Below are 19,947 nucleotides of genomic sequence, written 5' to 3' on the forward strand. Positions count from 1 at the left end.
AATAATCACATAAATTGAAAACATATATTAAGATAAAATTTGAAAAAAAAATAACAGTATAATAAGCCACAAAGGTCAAAATGAACAACTTAATGATGTATATTTTGAGAAAAAAAAACTGAAAGAAAAAAAAGACATTGCACTGTTTATGTTTGAAAATAAGGTGCATCTATCTCCAGAATATTCCGCTATTCTATTCACCCATGCTCTGGAATGGAAACCAATGGAACAGGATAACTGTAAGAAAAAATAATGTAAACAGTTTTGCTGGGAAAGACAGCCTTGTACAAGTTCAGATGTGTAACTTATCTCATTTCCTAGTCATCTGGAAACATGTTAGAAGTAAATAATTTCCATAGTATTTCTCACTTAAATTCATCCCAAACTCGTGATAGAATATACTTACTGCCATTTTAACAGTTGGGAATATTAGAGCAAGGAGTTTGATGTGCATGGTAGCCAATCCGGAACCAGTATTCAGATGTGTACTTTCCATCATGATGTTTTAAGATTCAAATATGCCTGCTTATTAATCATTGTGAATTTTAAGATTACGTGATATGAATATAAGACCGCAAAGAATTTAACTGAAAATGAATTAGACAGTAAACCATTTCAATCAACAGAATATTTTTCACTTGATAAATGCACTCAATGACTGAATATAATCATTTCGTCCTTTTATTTAACAGCAAAATGCAACCACTTGGGTACAATATCATTATCGCCGCCTATTTTATCACTGCCAAGGAAATCTTTATACCCTGCTAAGAAACAAATATGAGAATATGATTGGGTGGACTCTATTTTCACAAGATATTGCCTTTAGTACCTACAAATAGAAAGTGGGATGTCAGGGTTCCCATCAGATTTAAATTTACACAGCATTCAGATGGAAAATGTGACCAAAGTCACCATGTTTATATTGACGGGTTTCACAGATGATTTTGAGGTGCAAATCTTCCTCTTTTTACTATTTCTAGCAATCTACCTTTTTACTCTGGTAGGAAATTTGGGACTAGTTATATTAGTCATTGGGGATTCTCGGCTACACAACCCCATGTACTACTTTCTGAGCGTATTGTCTTTCCTGGATGCCTGTTATTCTTCAGTTGTCACCCCCAAAGTGTTGGTCAATTTCCTCGCAGAGAATAAAGCCATTTCCTATGTTGGATGTGCAGCGCAGATGCTTCTCTTTGTTACTTTTGGGACCACAGAATGCTTTCTCTTGGCTGCAATGGCATATGACCGCTATGTCGCCATCTACAACCCTCTCCTGTACTCAGTGAGCATGTCACCCAGAGTCTATGTGCCGCTCATCGTTGCTTCCTACGTGGGTGGCATTTTGCATGCTTCCGTACACACCGTGGCCACATTCAGCCTGTCCTTCTGCGCATCCAATGAAATTAGACATGTCTTTTGTGACATCCCTCCTCTCCTCGCCATTTCTTGTTCGGACACTCACACAAACCAGCTCCTGCTCTCCTACCTTGTGGGCTCCGTTGAGATCGTCACTATCCTGACAGTTCTGATCTCCTATGGTTTCATTCTGTTGGCCATTCGGAAGATTCATTCTGCTGCAGGGAGGCGGAAAGTCTTTTCTACATGTGGCTCTCACCTAACTGGAGTGTCAATATATCACGGAACCATCCTCTTCACGTACGTGAGACCGAGTTCCAGCTATGCTCTGGACCATGACATGATAGCCTCAACATTTTACACGATTGTGATTCCCATGCTGAATCCCATCATCTACAGTTTAAGGAACAAAGATGTAAAAGAAGTGATGAAAAAATTGGTAAAAATTGATTCCTAAGTAAATACATTTTCAACACTGAGTTTCATACCAGTCCAAGTCTCTTTGCTCAGAAACTAAAGAAAATGTCTTGATTGCAGTAACAGTGCTTGTATATCCTAGAATATTTTCCAACAAAGCATTTATCAGCCTTCGAACACAGCATTTTACAAATATAGATATTTTTTATCATCTGTTTACTTTTATTGTATTCAAATGGATTCATATTAAATATTAATTGATGTAGTGTATTGCTGTCTGTCATTGCGGAATGTGATTTGCACTCACTACTACTATGGCTTATGTTCTCGGGATCCTATGGATTAGAACACATTCACACCGCTGATTGTCTTTAGCACTCATTATGAGGTTACTTCTCCATTCTGGAGTCCTGTGAAGACCTTCTTAATGTTACTTCATTTGCCTTATTTTTTTTTTTAATTTTTTTATTAATTTTTTTTAATGTTTATTTACTTTTGAGACAGAGAGAGATAGAGCATGAATGGGGGATGGTCAGAGAGAGAGGGAGACACAGAATCTGAAACAGGCTCCAGGCTCTGAGCTGTTAGCACTGGGCCCAACTCGGGGCTTGAACTCACGGACTGCGAGATCATGACCTGAGCTGAAGTCAGACGCTTAACCGACTGAGCCACCCAGGCGCCCCCATTTGCCTTATTTAGGAGTAAGATCCATCCAGGCTTATTGCCATGGCATTTCCACTGTTTGGCTCAACATTATATATCTTTATTCCATTATCAGAATCTTTTCTTATTACTGTCCAGTCATAGAACAGTAACATTTATTGATAGTGTATTTATTTTTTAAAAAAAAATTTTAATGTTTATTTTTGAGACAGAAGGAGACAGAGTGCGAGTGGGGGAGGGGCAAATAGAGAGGCAGACACAGAATCTGAAACAGGCCCCAGGGTCTGAGCTGTCATCCCAGAGCCCGATGCGGGACTCAAACCCATGAGCCATGAGATCATGACCTGGGCAGAAGTCAGACGCTTAACCGACTAAGCCACCCAGGCACCCCCTATTGATGGTGTATTTAAGTGTCGTGAAAGACAAATAGAAATAGAGCTGAGAGAAAAGCAACAACTGTTGAAATATATAAATATATGTATATATAATATGTATGTGTGTACCTTATATCTACATTATATACATACATGATATATAAACATATTATACATACATACATCATATATGCATTTATGTATGTATATATGGTTTGTGTGAGTGTCAGAACAAAAAATGGCAAGTAGTGGGGTGCCTGGGTGGCTCAGTCGGTTAAGCATCTGACTTTTGATTTCAGCTTAGGTCGTAATCTCAAAGTTCGTGAGTTCGAGCCCTGCATCAAGCTCTGTGCTGACAGCTCAGAGCCTGGAGCCTGTTTCAGAATCTATGTCTCCCTCTCTTTCTTCCCCTCTCCCACTCATTCTCTCTCTCTCTCTCGAAAATAAACATTAAAAACATCTAAAAAATAATTTAAAAAAGGCAAGTAGTGGAGGGATGCCACAAAAGACATGTATAATTTCATAGGATGCATGGAAGGACAGGCTGAATGTCGTCACTGTGTATACAAAAGCATGCAAAATGCCACCCACATAGGAAGAAACACTGAGTGTGTTACATAGACTCTGGGTGACATGCTCACTGAGTACAAGACAGGGTGGTAGATTGCTATATAGCAATCGTATGGTTTCTTGGTTGAGACAGTTAGAGTTGCTCCCACTTGGCTTTTTCCATCATGATAACCCTAACTCCACATGTCAGGGAACCAATGTGGGGATTCTTCCAGGGGCTCAGTTGTTTTATTCCAATTAGACATTCTGGAACTGGACAAATAACCAGAGGATGGGCCAGGGACACACTGGCCTCACTGCAACATCGGCCAGAAGTAAAACTCCATTGATCACCTGACTTCCACAAGCCCCTCCCCTGACTCTTGGATCACAAAAACGCAAACACACAGTGATATTTTGGGTCTTCTGGAGTTATCATCATCAGTCCAGAACTAGTATCCAGTAGTTCCCAAAGACCTGGTTATTTCTTTTTCACTAATGCACAGTTACCCTGGTAAATGTCCAAAGTCCCTTTGGCAAAGGCTTGGAGAAAGATTGATAGTTTAAATTTTTTGGTAATATGCAAGGTTCATCCCTCAAGGGTACCTGACCTCCCTTCACTAAAGAGGTTCTAGGGCTAAAAGCTTCCTCAGTTCACAAACTGATTGCTGAGCTCCCACAATGACAGTTTTTATGATTCAAGTTAGACTTTTGTTCACTTAGCCTGCTTATACAGATCAAGCCAGAATTTAGTGTTTTTCATCTGTTTCACTTCTAGAAATACCATGATCAGCTTGCCATCGCCTTGCTTATAAATGAGCAAGGCTATTCTGATCGCTGCTTTGAGTCCACAGTCCTAGGGGGTAACCACATCCCTTTGTCCTTGCAGGTGGATGCCTCCACTTGGACTCTACCTCTCCAGAGTGAATGTTATCTATGCAAATGGTTATGTAGCAATACCTATCCCAAACGGGAAACTTCTCATACAGGAGATGCAACGAGAGAAATGGAACGAAGCCTGCTAACTTTAGGAAAACTTTATACGCTTGTATTGTTTTCAAGTAAGAAAACTTTAATTAAGACATAAAGACTTAGGGGCACTTGGGTGGCTCAGTCCGCTAAGCATCAGACTTCGGCTCAGGTCATGATCTCACATTTTGCAAGTTTGTACCTCAGGTCAGGCTCTGTGATGACAGCTCAGAGCCTGGAGCCTGCTTCAGATTCTGTGTTTCCCTCTCTCTCTGCCCCTCCCCGCTCATGCTCAGTCTCTCTCTCTCTCGAAAATAAACAAACATTCAAATTTTTTTTAAAACGTACATAAAGACTTTAAACCTTCAACAAGGTTATTTTTGTAGGTAAGTATGTAGAAAAGCTTTGTGATAATTGTTTTTACAAGTGTAGTGTGGCATTTATGAAAACTTCCATACATTAGTGATGACTAAGACCTGAATAAAAAAAGTTTCTCAAAATCTCATTCTATTTAGAAATGAAGGACAAATGAAAAAAAAAAAAAAAAAAAAACCTCTCAATGTGTTCATTTAAGCATTTTTGTATGTTACTAAACTATCCTTAAGTCAAAAGAAATGGGAAAAAATCAGAAATACTGATTATGAAAACATGAAGTGCTGAAATATGCGTGATTCCACTGACATAATATTCACTGGAAAATTTGTACCCAAATGAGAAAGCTAGAAAAAAATAGCAAAGTGATCAAGAGAGAGAGGATAGATTTTTAAAGGAAAAATGTAAATTAGAAAATCTAAGGCAGTACCTAATAACATTCTTTTTTCACATGCATCCCTTCATTGAGTTAAATAAAATCTTTTTGACAATTTCTTATATACACAATTTGTTCATTTAGGGAATGTTGATTGAGCCACAATATGTGTGAGATAAAATTCCAGACACATATGTCTGGAAAATAGATCAGACAATAAGTCAAATATAAATTAAATGCATGTTATATGAAATTGTGATAAGTGAAAGGAGTGTATTTAAGAAGGAAAGAATACGAGGATATTCAAAGGAAGTAAATTCTAATCATAATGTAGTCAATGAACTCCTCACTAAGAATAGGCATTTAAAAACAGGAGTTATGTGAATGACAGCCCAGAAAACCTTGCAAACAGAAGGAAAATAATGCAGAAAAATTGTTGGGGCAAATATATTGTGGTAAAAGATTATCTATATTTATACAGTTAAGGTGTTATTTATACTTAATGATCCCACTTTAGGGAAATATCCTTAAGTGGTACTCTGTGTTCTAAGGAGATCATCTTGTTGGAACCAAAGGGATTCAACACTTAAAATACTAATACTAATACTAATACTAATACTAATACTAATACTACTAATAATAATAGGGGCTCCAGCTTGGCTCAGTTAAGTGTCTGACTCTTGATTTTGGCTCAGGTAACGATCTCATGTTTTGTGAGTTCAAGCCCTGCTTGTGGCTCTGCACTGACATTGTGGAGCCTGCTTTGGGATTCTCTGTCTCCCTCTCTGCCCCTCCCCAGTCTCTCTCTCTCCCTCTCTCAAAATAAATAAAAAAATAATAGTGATGATGATGATGATGATAATGAAATGTAAGAGGGAAGGATGGAGGGGCACCAGGGGGGCTCAGTCAGTTAAGCACCTGACTCTTGGTCTCAGCTCAGGTTGCGATCTCGCAGTTTGTAGGTTAGGGCCCTGTGTGGAACTCAGCACTGATGCGTGGGCCCTGCTTGGGATTCCATCTCCCTCTCTCTCTGCCCTCCCTGGCTTGCTCACTCTCTCTCTGTTTCAAAATAAGTAAAAATAAAACTTTAAAAAAAAAAGGAAGGAAGGGTTGAAAAACACAACCACTTACAATTAATTAACTTTGAAGGACACATGTCCTTGCAATTAAAATGAGGTCTGTTGGAAACAGGGCTAAACATGAGTATAGTTGGGATGGTTCTTTAAAAAAAAATTAATGCTTCTTAGTTTTGATAGAAAGAGAGAGAGAGAGATCGATCACTAGCTGGGGAGGGACAGAGAGAGAGAGGGAGACACAGAATCTGAAGCAGCTCTAAGCTGTCAGCACAGAGCCCGATGGGGTGCTCGAACTCACAGACCATGAGATCCTGACCTGAGCTGAAGTCGGTCGCTTAACCAACTGAGCCACCAGGCACCCCTATGCCTTGGTTCTTGGGTCTGGGCACCGAGGAGTAGTGGCGTCTGTAAGACCATAATAAGGTGGTAGTGGTCAGAAGAAAAGAGAGCCAAAGCTGAGTCTATACCAGGTTAGTAGGAAAGCCCATAAAGTTGGGCTGCAGCTTAGCTCAGCTTCAGTTATTTTATCAGGAGTCAGATACCAGTGACTCAATGGAAGTGGACTGGGATTATGTGAGCTTGGCTTTTTTTTCCCAGTGACGTGGTATTTGCTCAAGCTATTCAGATATGATCTTCAAGTTATGTATAATTGCAACTATGGGAGAATATCCAGTTTGACTCATATGAGGATGCAAGGTAATACTATACATTTTAAAGTAAAGATCACATACATATGTGACTCTGTATTTATAAATATACTTACAAATAATAAATATATGTATGTGTCTATATGCAAATATATCTATATGTAATGAATATATGCATGTGTGCACATGTACATGCATGCACACCCACATATATATATGTGTATATATATGTGTATATATACATGTGTATGTGTATTGGTGTATATACATATATATACATATATATATATATATACACACCAATATTCATATGTTGAAAATCTAACTCCCCATACCTCAGAATATGAGTATATTTGACAATAAAGCCTTTGAGGAGATAATTAACTTAAAATGAGGTCGTTAGAGTGGACCCTAATCCAAGATCACTGGTATCATAAAAAGAGATCAGAACGCAGAAACACAGAGAGGAATGACCATGTGGAGACAGAAAGAGAAGACTGCCATCTACAAGTGAAGGAGAGAGGACTAGGAGGAAATTCACTCTGTTTCACCTTCAGACTTACAGATTCTATAACGGTGAGCAATAGATTGCTGCTGTGAAAGCCACCAGTCTGTGGCACTTTGTTATGGCAGCCTGAGCAAGTTAATACAATCAGCCTCAGCATAGATGCATATGTATTTACACATGTGTGTATAAATGCATGTGTGCGCCTGTGTGTATTTCCGGGTGAATTAAGGAAGAAGCAAAGGAATGACAAGAGATTTTCTACATATGTGAAAAATGTACAGGTGGAGACGTGATCACAGTCTTTAAAAATATATAGCAAGAAGAGAAAGACACAAATAAACTAAAGCAAAACATTTCTATTTTAATATTGAGATGATCAATAGCATTCATAATTTTTCTCAATTTAACGGTCAATGTGAAAAGTAGACTTTATTGATATACCAATTTTTACCAAACAGATTTTTCATCGCTTCTTTTACATCTTTGTTCCTTAAACTGTAGATGATGGGATTCAGCATGGGAATCACAATCGTGTAAAATGTTGAGGCTATCATGTCATGGTCCAGAGCATAGCTGGAACTCGGTCTCACGTACGTGAAGAGGATGGTTCCGTGATATATTGACACTCCAGTTAGGTGAGAGCCACATGTAGAAAAGACTTTCCGCCTCCCTGCAGCAGAATGAATCTTCCGAATGGCCAACAGAATGAAACCATAGGAGATCAGAACTGTCAGGATAGTGACGATCTCAACGGAGCCCACAAGGTAGGAGAGCAGGAGCTGGTTTGTGTGAGTGTCCGAACAAGAAATGGCGAGGAGAGGAGGGATGTCACAAAAGACATGTCTAATTTCATTGGATGCGCAGAAGGACAGGCTGAATGTGGCCACGGTGTGTACGGAAGCATGCAAAATGCCACCCACGTAGGAAGCAACGATGAGCGGCACATAGACTCTGGGTGACATGCTCACTGAGTACAGGAGAGGGTTGTAGATGGCGACATAGCGGTCATATGCCATTGCAGCCAAGAGAAAGCATTCTGTGGTCCCAAAAGTAACAAAGAGAAGCATCTGCGCTGCACATCCAACATAGGAAATGGCTTTATTCTCTGCGAGGAAATTGACCAACATTTTGGGGGTGACAACTGAAGAATAACAGGCATCCAGGAAAGACAATACGCTCAGAAAGTAGTACATGGGGTTGTGTAGCCGAGAATCCCCAATGACTAATATAACTAGTCCCAAATTTCCTACCAGAGTAAAAAGGTAGATTGCTAGAAATAGTAAAAAGAGGAAGATTTGCACCTCAAAATCATCTATGAAACCCGTCAATATAAACGTAGTGAACTCAGTTACATTTTTCAACTTAATTGTGTATAAATCTAAATCCAATGTCAACCCTGGCATTTTAGTGTTTATTTGCAGGTTTTAAAGGAGATATTTTTGAAAATAGAACCCACTTTATGTATTCTCATGTTTGTTTCTTAGAAGGACATGTTGAAATCCTTGTCAGTGAAGGAAAAGGCAGTGATGAAGAAGTTGTGTCCCAGAGGATACATTATCCTGCGTAAATAAAGAAATTATTTTATTAAGTTGTTGGCTAAATTTTTCATGTTAAACAAATTATGCCAATTATTGGGTTAATTTCCAGTTGTTTTCTATTAAATTTTCTCCCACCTTGCTTCATAATGCATCATCTGAAAATCCTCAAATATGAATGAATATAGCAATTTAAAAATCTGAAAATAATATAATAAAAATTACATACCTGTTACTAGTCCTAGATTTTGTAAAATGTGTGTGAAATTCCTTGTGTGTGTGTGTGTGTGTGTGTGTGTGTGTGTGTATCCAGTTGTTAAAATGGGACCAACTACATGTGTATCCCTGGGATGCATTTAAATGAGAAATACAGTGTGAAAATTATTTAAATTCAAAATATTCACAAATGAGTACAATATAGGATGTTAGATTTAGATATTAGCCCTTGTCATACAGGGCAGCCCTCTCTGACCATCACAATACTCTGTGGTGTCAGGCATCTTGGAAATTCATTGCTATCATTGCATTGTACTTTGGTCATGTCAGTAAAATGATAGTACGTCTACTTACATCCCCCTGATGATTTTGTCCATAATAATTTTTTTCCTTATCTAGCTCATTTCATCTTAGGAGATAGAGATTAGATAGACAAAAATACAAACTCTCAATTTTAACAAAATAGACCAATCTGGAAGACTAATTTTTTCAATTCTTCACCTGTAATACAGTTGGAAAACATACACAGGGCACATCTATGAGAACAATGTCATAAATGCTAAGCTTGAGAAGGACAGCAATGATAGGTGCAACTGATATTAAGTGGCTACTGAGGGTTAAAAATTGTGTGTACATTGTCTTATGTCATCTGCATAGCAACCTGCAAACTAAATAATTTAGCATCCTTTTATAGATGAGAAAACTGAGAAGCAGCCTGACCTATAACCGGGCCGTGGTCATACCGATAGTTAGAAGCAAAGACAGGATTGAAGACCAGGTTTCTCTGTCCCACACTTGCAGCTGTGTCTAGCGGGAGCATGAAGGACACCATGAATTCCATTTGGGGGCATCTTTGAGGTGGTCGAGTAGACACCATGAACAAAGCTCACCCTCCCGAGTTGAAAAAAAAAAAATATGGACAAGAAACTGTCATTGAAATCAAATGGCAGACATGTCCAAGGACTATTGCAGGGGTTCAATCCCTTTATGAATTTTGTGATAGATGGAAGTGTGCAAATGGCAACTAGTGGGCAACAGAGCAGTATTGGAATGGTGGTATACGAGGAAATAGCATCATCACGTTAGAAGCTTTGGAACAAAAATAAACAACGGGGGTGTTCATCAGAAGAAATCAAAATGGCTTCCACATGTCCCCTCTCCACAGCACCTGTTTTACTACAATATAAAAATCAGGTTATGTGCATTTTCATATTGAACCTTTTGTTAAATTAACTTTTGTAATGATCAAAAAATAAGCTATGGGCAGTTGACTATGTTGCAATTCATTTTGATATGCCATAATTCTGGAAAGGTTGTCTTCTGGAAACAATACAAAATAACATCCTCGTGTGTTTGAATTCTTTTATAAAGCCATCAAATTTAAGCAGACCATGACTTAAAAAAAAAGAAAATAAAACTGAAGTGGCTTCTTCAGCAAGCAGCTAACCAGTAAAACAAATTTAAAATTCATTTATGTGTTTGCATTAGAAAAACAAATTATGATCCTCAACTGGCATGTATCTGATGATTGGTTGATAGTCAATTTGCTCTCTATTTAATAATTTTCCTAAATTTGTAACACATCCCTTTATTTCAACTACCTTTATTCCAGCTGTTACATTCCATCAAGAAAGTGAAATAAAATGTCTAATTTCCAAATCTGTTGACCTAAACATGGAAGGAGTCTTTCCTATTATCCTTGTAATGTTCCCTGGAATTTCCTTGTTCAATTTTAATTTAATTCTCAGTTAACTAGAAATTTCCATCTCAGAGTTAAATATTATAATGTGGAATCTAGTTTGAGATTCAAGGTTATGACTTCTGAAGAATTCTGTAAGTAATAAGAAACACTTTCCTCTTACCTGTGGAAATGAACTGCTCATTCAGTTAACATACCCTATGATCACTGATCATTTGGAGTTTTATAGCAGACTTTCAAGCCCTTCTTGATGTCCACAGGGATGCTCCAAGGAGAAAATAAGGTAATTATCTTCTGGGACGGAAAAGTCAGATAATTTCATGTGTTTCTTTCATAGTAAATGAGTGGCTCTGGAACCATGAGCTACATGATAAAAATGATCACATGAATACACTTTGGCCTCTGGTATAAAATAGCCCTAAGGGCAGAGCAATACATAGGGCTGGAAAACAATCTAATGCTACAGGACACAATCCTGGCTCAGATACTAAATAAATATACGCCACTGGGTTTATGACTTAAATTCTCTAAAACCCAGTTCTTTCTTCCTGAGAACATAACCTGTTTACTTGTCTCAAAATAAGGTATGACAAACTTCATAATCATTTAATAAAGATTACTATATTTATTTAACTTTTAAAGTGGCATGAAAAATACTTGAAGCTCACTGAGAGTTTAATAGGGAGAAAACATATGAATACATAAACAGGAAGTATTGAAAACAGAGATGGGACACTATATAGATAAATTTAATATTCTATGTAATAAACAAAATATGAGAGATCTGGCAGAGATAAAGGTCAAACTTTTTGTGTCGGTTAAGGTCTTGTCTTGGAAATCTTGTATACTCATCTATAAACTAGTTCATGGCTATGTACTTAAATAAATTATTCAAAAATGTGTTTAAAATACATAGGTGCCTGAGCTCAACACCTGGGGAGACTAAATTAATAGATAGGGAATGTTGGTCATGGGATTTGAATTTAAGAACAAAAGAATGAAAGAAAGAAAGGGATAAAGAAGATACTGATCTATTAATTAAGTGTAATTGCAAATTATCTATATATTCAATGCAACCCGAGTTAAAACTAAGAAAAGCATTTTTGTAGAAATTAACAAAGGAATTCCACAATTCTACAATATAGAATATTTCTATTGCCCATAATGTGGTTATTGTTACACAGTTGTGTGTGTCTATTCAAATTCATGTAACTGGCACATATAAATGGTAGATTTTCTGTATTTTATTAAAATGCAATAACTCTGTCCTTGAAAAAAACTAGCTATTACATAAATTAGTCTCTGTTTCATACTATGGTTATCTTTACATGGGAGAGAGTGACTGGAAGAATACAGGAGGTTCCCTGGTTCTGGAAATGTTCTTTTTCTTGGGCTTGTTTATAAGGGTATGTTCAATTTAAAAATTCATCAAGCTATACACTTGAGATGTATGTACTTTTCTATGTGTACATTTTTTCAATAAAATTAAAAAGGAAACTAAATGTTTTATTGTAACTTTTCCAAAGAAATGTCATAAACCCTTATTTCTTAAAAATTCTATATCTCTCATTTTATTGATATACTCATTCAGATAGTTATAAATTTTTGTATGTCAATTTTATATTTGTATGAGTCACATTTCTATTGTTTTTTAAATTATATCTTAGTACTTTTAGATCTGTCATTTTCTATCAAATTCTTAATTCTCTTAATTATTTACTTGAAATTGATTTTTCTTCATCTCTCTTTCTCTTCTCTTTCCTTAATTATGCTTTCAGGAGTGACCACCCACTCTTGTATTAAATTTCTATGTATTAAATTACTCTTGATTACTGAATTTTTGCCTTATTTCCATTTTCTGGTTTATTATTCCGAGCTCTTTGTAGCATATGTCCTCATCCTTCTGATATTTTGTATTCTCATTTCTGATACATTTGATATTCTTGAGTCATCAGTCATTTAATTGTTTTTGTTTGTTTTATATTAAGATGTATTTGATATGGTTCATTTGATTCCTTATGGCCTGGGTTGATGCTCTGATTTTGGTAACATTTGAACATTATTTGGTTATTTTTACCCTTTTGCAATTTAAATGCAATTATAAAGAGTTCAATAATAATCCTTTGATTCATTCAATGTGTCAATAGGATGGGCATTTTGACTATCAGGAGGCGCATGTGTAGTTGGAGATATATCCAGTAGCTTTTCCAGCTTTGTGTTCAAAGATGACTCATGTTTTTATGAAGGTCTTAAAATATTATTGTACAGCTACTTTAAGTGTCACAGCAGATGTTGCCTTGTAAAGGATTACTCTACACTTTAGACTTGTGTATTGCTCTAGCAATCCTTTATAAGTCCTGCATTTTCCAGAAGACCCCTCCCTTGTTGAAACTTACTTTCCTAGTGTATTTGCCTTACTCAATTGACATGATTCTCAGCTTTTCTTCTAAGTGAAGCCCTGTCTTTTCCAAAGCAAGTATGTACGGCATACTTCTGAGATCTAGTCCAGTTTTTTACGGACCCTTTGTAACATGATTAAGCCTGTGTAAGAGTGGGGGACACCTAAGAAAATTAAAGAAAAATAAAAAAAAATAAAAATGTTAAATGTCTCTATTTTGGTCCCAGGGGTATGTGTGTGTATGAGTGAACTGCACGTGTATACGTGATAAACATCTGTTTGTCAACCAATCAATAGATATTTTTATTTAATTTGAATAAACACTACATTAACATTTAGTAGTCACAAAATTACATGATTTATCAAGTCCCACAGAGCTTTAAACTTTTAATGTCTCCTCCACATTTCTATGGGAGTTTTTGGATTTTTCTTATTACCTTGAATAATGATCAATCTTCCAGCAAGCTTAGACGGCACACTTCTAAATGTATTCATCAAACCCATGTACTCTATGATTTGTACAGAGTAAAAGTGTAATACCTTTCATTGACTATAAATCCATCTGCTAGATTCTGCAGGAGATATATTGTAGTTTTACATCATTTTAGTTTACCATGTTTACTGACCTGTCACAATTTAAAAAATGGCTTATATTGCCCAGATGAGGGAATTGATTCTCAGAGAAGTTAGTTCTAACCCAGTGTCAGAGCTATTATATTAACAGCATGTCTCAGTTCTAAAGACTTTTTATCTAGTGTCTGTATGTATCTTTAGGGCATTATTTTAAACCAGGGATCAAACAACTATTTATTTTCTATAATATTAACATACAATACATTATTCCAGACTACTTACTTCTTTATTATTGAGTAAATCCTTGTATTGCTATTTTGAACCAGAAGATAATTGGACCATATTCCCATTAGGGCATCTCCTCTGAGTTTTATCAACAGCTGAGTAAGTGGATATAAGCAATCTAAATGAACTACATTCATAAGGTACCTAACCTGCCTTTGCTGTTCTGTAGGTAAGAGCAGTTTTCAGATAATTTGCAGAATATTTAGGAAATGAAACCTAAAACATCAAGGTCAAATATGTGATGAAATCCCCAATATTAAAGCTTTTACTTGTTGCCTATTGTACAGGTGAATAGAATACATTCTTCACAAACTGGACTTATGCAGATCTGTCTAAAAATTGGATAACGACACTTCCTGGAATAAAACAAAAGAAATGGAAAATAATGAATTTGAATTTGTAAAAGCAATTAGAAGTCTCCAAATACATCTATATTTTCATTTTCTTGATGTCAGAAGGCAGACCAGTTCAAAGTGAAACAAGATAAAATGTTTCAATCGAGGGCAAGAAAACATTTAACTCATTCAACTCTCTGGGCACTTATATTTTAATATAATAAGGCAAATAATAATTTATAGTATATTTTATATTATATTTTAATATAATAAGGCAAATAATAATTCCTTTCATTTTATTTTGCTGGCCACTTCAGATGACGACTTATTTCATAGTGTTTCTCTTGTCTTGATGACTTAAAAATATTTAAATACATTTAAAAAAACACATTTTGTTTTATTCCAATGGAGGTCCTGGGGAGGGAAGTCAATTGCAGAATGAAGCTATAGCATAATAAGAAACAATGAAAAAAGGTGAAAAGTGGGTGCTCTCTGAAGGACACTTGAGACTGAATCTTGGCTGTGGCACTTGTTATCTGTGAGAGTTATTACAAAAGGGAAATAAAGTAATGTGTGCAAAAGTCCATTCCTACAGCTCAATAAATGTTAGTTCTCTGTTCTCCACTCCTTTGTGAATTTAGAGCTTCAGTAGTGAGCCCAAAATATTTGGAGTATTCTGCCTTCTATGAAAGTTATATTTTTGGAAGTGACTTTAAATTAATTATAAATGTTGATCATACATTATTAAATTCTTTAAGAATACAGTCTCTCTTCGTAAGTCTGGGTCTGATATATGTACTAATATTGATTTAGTTATACTCACTTAACAGAAAGATAGTTTTATATAATATTTAAATGAAGTGTTAAATATTGTAATTTTTTATTATCTTATTTACCCCCCCCCCAAAAAAAGAAAATTAAGCCCACTCTAATGTGACACATAGGATTATGGGGATCTGTATGTGCATTTTTATTTTTTGTTTTTGTTGTTGTTATTATTAATGGATCATGTAATTCACAAAACTAGTCTCTAATCTAGACATAAATTGTGTGCAGAGGGAAAAACAGAATCATAATATAAATCACTGGATTTAATCTACTGGAAAAATGGTTAAGTACATAAGCAATCAGAAAAAAAATGTGTTACGTGCAGCTAAAGAATGAAATATCTAGTTCAAGGCTCTGGTCCGTTGGTTTTCAATGATGTAGCTGTAACATTGGTGTTGTGCTCGTATATTTACTATTTAAAAAAAAAATTAAATTTTTTAAATAAATTTTTTAAAAAAATGGCAAATTTAATTATATGAAAATCTTAAAATTATTAAAAAATGGACGTATTTAAAGAAAATGGCTTGAAATATTTATTGTTTTACATGCTTAGTTAGTCTGCCTGGTTGTACATTATTGTATCCACTTTGTCACTTCAATTTACTGCTCTTTGAAAGAGGAGTTGAATCACTGTATCCTACACCTGAAACTACCATAACACAATATAACTATACTGAAAATGAAATAAAATAACTTAAAGAAAACAAAAAGAAGAAGGGTTGCTTTGGAGAGAAAGCCTGGTATCACACATGACTTTTACTAATGGAGCTGAATGAAGAAAATATACCTCCAAATTCCAAATCTATGTAATTGTCCCTGTACCTGGTATATCATTGACCTGATGCCGCGAGTTGTATTGGGGTTGAGCTTTTTCATGTGACTCTTTGCTGCATTAAAACATAGATTGGTTTCATCATATTTATGAAAGTCTGTTTTTTTTTTCTTTTCTGTTTTTACCTCATCTACATAAACTCTTATCTGAACCACCCTTTGGTAAATATTCATGATTTTTTTCCCCATGGCGTTTTTTTCCTTTTTAAAATTTTTTAAATGTTTATTTGTTTTTGAGAGAGAGGGAGACAGCGTGAGCACGGAGGGGCAGAGAGAGGAGGACAGAGGATCTGATGCAGGCTCTGCAATGACAGCAGAGAGCCTGATGAGGGGTTCGAACTTAGGAATCATGACATCATGATTTGAGCCAAAGTTGGAAGCTCAATGGGCTGACCCACCTAAGCACTCTTCCTTTTCTCTAACATAAGAAAAAACGTGTTCAGGTTTTCACAGTCAATTCATTAAGGTGTTTTTTGGGTTTTTTTGTTTTTGTTTTTTGCGGGGAGGGTAGCCATCCTCCTACTTCTTTTTTAAATGTTTATTTATATTTGAGAGAGAGAGAGAATGCCAGCAGGGGAGGGGCAGAGAGAGAGGGAGACACACAATCCAAAGCAGGTTCTAGTCTCCAAGCTGTCAGCACAGAGCCTGACACGGGGCTGGAACCCATGAACTGTAAGATCATAACCTAAGCCAAAGTTAGACACTTAACCAACTGAGCCACCCTAGCGCGCCATGGTTGTTTTTTTTGGTTTTTTGTTTTGTTTTGTTTTTTGTTTTTTTAATGAAATGATATATTTAAAAGCATTTCATTATGTTAAAGAAGCTCAAAAATATTCAGTTAATTAGGATAAGTGGTTTGTTTGAGCGTCTTAATTTGTTTTGTTGTAACTTTTATTTCCAATACATAGGATTCACCATAAATTTGCTTTTTTTTTTGATGTCTCCGATGAGTTTTTCTGGTTTTCTCTGCATTTAATCTTTCCAATAATCTATGAAAATGTTTTCTGCCGATATTAACAATTCTAAGTGATACTGACTTTACCGTTCCTAGAAGGTTGCTGGGATTCACTTTCCTCTTTTTCTATCACGATTTGTTATCAAATGGCTCTCTCTCTTACTGATGGTGCCCATGTCAATGTATTGAAACTAGGGCTCGACTTGCATAATGAATTTAAATAATTAACCGAATATTATCTGCCGCAGATTATGTGCCCTCAGGACTGATTCACATGTCCTATGGGTGAATATCTAAAAAAAAATTTAAGTGTAATAATTTGAATAAAACCTATTCTCCAACTATTGTTATATTATGGGCAAATAATGGAACTTTGAATTCAGGTTCAGCTAATACTTTGACTCCTAGTTTGATTAACCATGACACTATGCCTGAAAAGTTTTTTTCTACATCTTCTAGCTTTCATTTCTTGCTACTATTTCTTCTTTTAAATATTAAGTGTAATGTCTAGGTGCAAAGATTTTTGTTACATTTTTAATTACTGATTTTCTGAATTTGTTACTTTTATATAATAATTACCTAGTTATTCATTCACTGAATCCCAAATCAACATTATATAATCAAGTGTAATATACTGAAAGAAAAACAGATTTCCTATTTTTTTATTATAATTCTTTCATTTTAAACATAGAATTCTGAAAGAATAGAAAAACATACATTATCAATAATGTAGACCTCCAAAACCCATACAAATGACCAAATATTTATCTTGCAAAGAATAATATGTATTTCAAAAACACATTGAATGAAACACATGTTGTCATAGAATTTTATATCCAATCATGGTCCATATTCTTGAAAACAGTCTTGGTTTGTTCTGTTCAAAATAACTTAAGGGAGTTAGAAAGCTTTTAGATTTAAACCTCTAAAATATTACTATCCAATTGGCTGTTAACCTGTCAAACTAACCTAATTTAGTATATTCTCTATTTTAAATTAATTTGAACATTTAATTTCATTAACACATTTTCTTCAATATTTGTTCCAATGTTTTGAGAGAAATATTAATGTCATAATGCTATAGGTGAGTAGATTATATAGCAAATCATTTTACACACTTGCTGAAATGTTTAGAATTCTGATGTGAATTCCAATGTTGTGTTCATTGATATACTATCTTCCGTTTTTATGTTATAAGAAAAACATACATAGCAGTGCACTGTGCTTTAATAGGAAAACAGCTAATAGAAATCAGTTGTAAATCACCCATTTGGCCTCCGTTTTAGAAATGACCTAAGTTGAGCCAGTGAGTAAAATCTCCAATCTTTCGTTTAATTCTACAGTGAGTGCATTCAACCTTTGATCCACCGTCCTGTCACTGTCTCCTCATCAACTAATGGGATATTATTCATTGCCAAGAAATAAATACGAGGACAGAGTTCACTTTCCATGAGTCACACGAATGGCCACTTTTATCATATTAATATGAATTACAATTTTATTAATATCTTCAAGTTTGTTCCATGAGGTATCGACATGAAGAATGACACGGAAGTCACCATATTTGTACTGAAGGGTTTCACAGATAAGCTTGAGCTGCAGACAATCTTATTCTTCCTGTTTCTAGCAATCTACCTCTTTACTATGATGGGGAATTTGGTTTTAGTTTCATTGGTCATTGGGGATTCCCGGCTCCACAATCCCATGTACTATTTTCTAAGTGTGTTATCATCTGTGGATGCTTGTTTTTCCTCAGTTATTATTCCAAATATGTTAGTAGATTTCATGTCAAAGAATAAAATCATTTCATTCCTTGGATGTGCAACACAGATGTTTCTGGCTGTTACCTTTGGGACCACAGAATGCTTTCTCTTGGCTGCAATGGCATATGACCGCTATGTCGCCATCTACAACCCTCTCCTGTACTCAGTGAGCATGTCACCCAGAGTCTATGTGCCGCTCATCGTTGCTTCCTACGTGGGTGGCATTTTGCATGCTTCCGTACACACCGTGGCCACATTCAGCCTGTCCTTCTGCGCATCCAATGAAATTAGACATGTCTTTTGTGACATCCCTCCTCTCCTCGCCATTTCTTGTTCGGACACTCACACAAACCAGCTCCTGCTCTCCTACCTTGTGGGCTCCATTGAGATCGTCACTATCCTGACAGTTCTGATCTCCTATGGTTTCATTCTGTTGGCCATTCTGAAAATTCATTCTGCTGCAGGGAGGCGGAAAGTCTTTTCTACATGTGGCTCTCACCTAACTGGAGTGTCAATATATCATGGAACCATCCTCTTCATGTATGTGAGACCAAGTTCCAGCTATGCTCTGGACCATGACATGATAGTGTCAATGTTTTACAGCATTGTGATTCCCATGCTGAATCCCATTATATACAGTTTAAGGAACAAAGATGTAAAAGAGGCAATGAAAAGAGTGTTTCAAAAAAATTGGTTTATCAATTAATTGTATTGTTCATATTAAATTTACATTAAATTTCACATTAAATTTAAAAAAATTAAGAATGACGTATATTGTCTGTAGTTGAAGAAGTTACAATAAAAAATATTTTGTTTGTTTTTAGTGTCTTTCTCTTCTTGGACATTTTCAATAAAGATCATAAATAAAGGCTATATATGCTCTCATTTAGCATCTAGTATATGGTACCAGTTCTCCCAGAGCCAGGATTCACAGGTCCAGGAATCCAAAGGTTGAAATGGGAGTGGTACCACTCACTACTATCCTTAGTGACCCCCCCCCTACAATTTTGCTTCCTGTACCTATAACCTTACAGTTCCAGGATCAAACATTAAAAGAGGCAATGAAAAGCAATTTCAAAAGAAATTAGTTCATAAAAAAGGATATTTTTACTATTTTTAACGCTTATTTGTTTATTATCTTTTTTTTTTTTTTTTTGAGAGAGAGAGACAGAGCTTGAGCTGAGGAGGGGCAGAGAGAGAGAGAGAGGGAGACACAGAA

At 35.7% G+C, this 19,947-nt stretch overlaps 3 protein-coding genes and 1 pseudogene across 3 annotated transcripts; 3 read left to right on the forward strand and 1 right to left on the reverse strand.

The window, feature by feature from the left end:
• The first annotated feature begins 835 nt into the window (after positions 1–835).
• On the forward strand, positions 836–1,816 carry LOC125916042 (olfactory receptor 5T3-like). The gene has a single exon (XM_049622220.1). It carries the CDS (start codon positions 851–853, stop codon positions 1,814–1,816), a length of 966 nt encoding a protein of 321 aa, XP_049478177.1. The 5' UTR covers positions 836–850.
• A 5,904-nt stretch (positions 1,817–7,720) lies between these two features.
• LOC125911394 (olfactory receptor 5T1-like) lies at positions 7,721–8,728 on the reverse strand. Its single transcript, XM_049615259.1, has one exon. The coding sequence runs from the start codon at positions 8,711–8,713 to the stop codon at positions 7,721–7,723; it is 993 nt and encodes a 330-aa protein (XP_049471216.1). The 5' UTR covers positions 8,714–8,728.
• A 1,208-nt stretch (positions 8,729–9,936) lies between these two features.
• Positions 9,937–10,167, forward strand: LOC125911404 (small nuclear ribonucleoprotein G-like; annotated as a pseudogene).
• Positions 10,168–18,486: 8,319 nt separating this feature from the next.
• LOC125916050 (olfactory receptor 5T2-like) lies at positions 18,487–19,434 on the forward strand. Its single transcript, XM_049622231.1, has one exon. The coding sequence runs from the start codon at positions 18,502–18,504 to the stop codon at positions 19,432–19,434; it is 933 nt and encodes a 310-aa protein (XP_049478188.1). The 5' UTR covers positions 18,487–18,501.
• Positions 19,435–19,947: the final 513 nt, after the last annotated feature.

Source organism: Panthera uncia, chromosome D1, assembly GCF_023721935.1.
Source record: "Panthera uncia isolate 11264 chromosome D1, Puncia_PCG_1.0, whole genome shotgun sequence".
In the NCBI taxonomy this organism is placed as follows: Eukaryota; Metazoa; Chordata; class Mammalia; order Carnivora; family Felidae; genus Panthera; species Panthera uncia.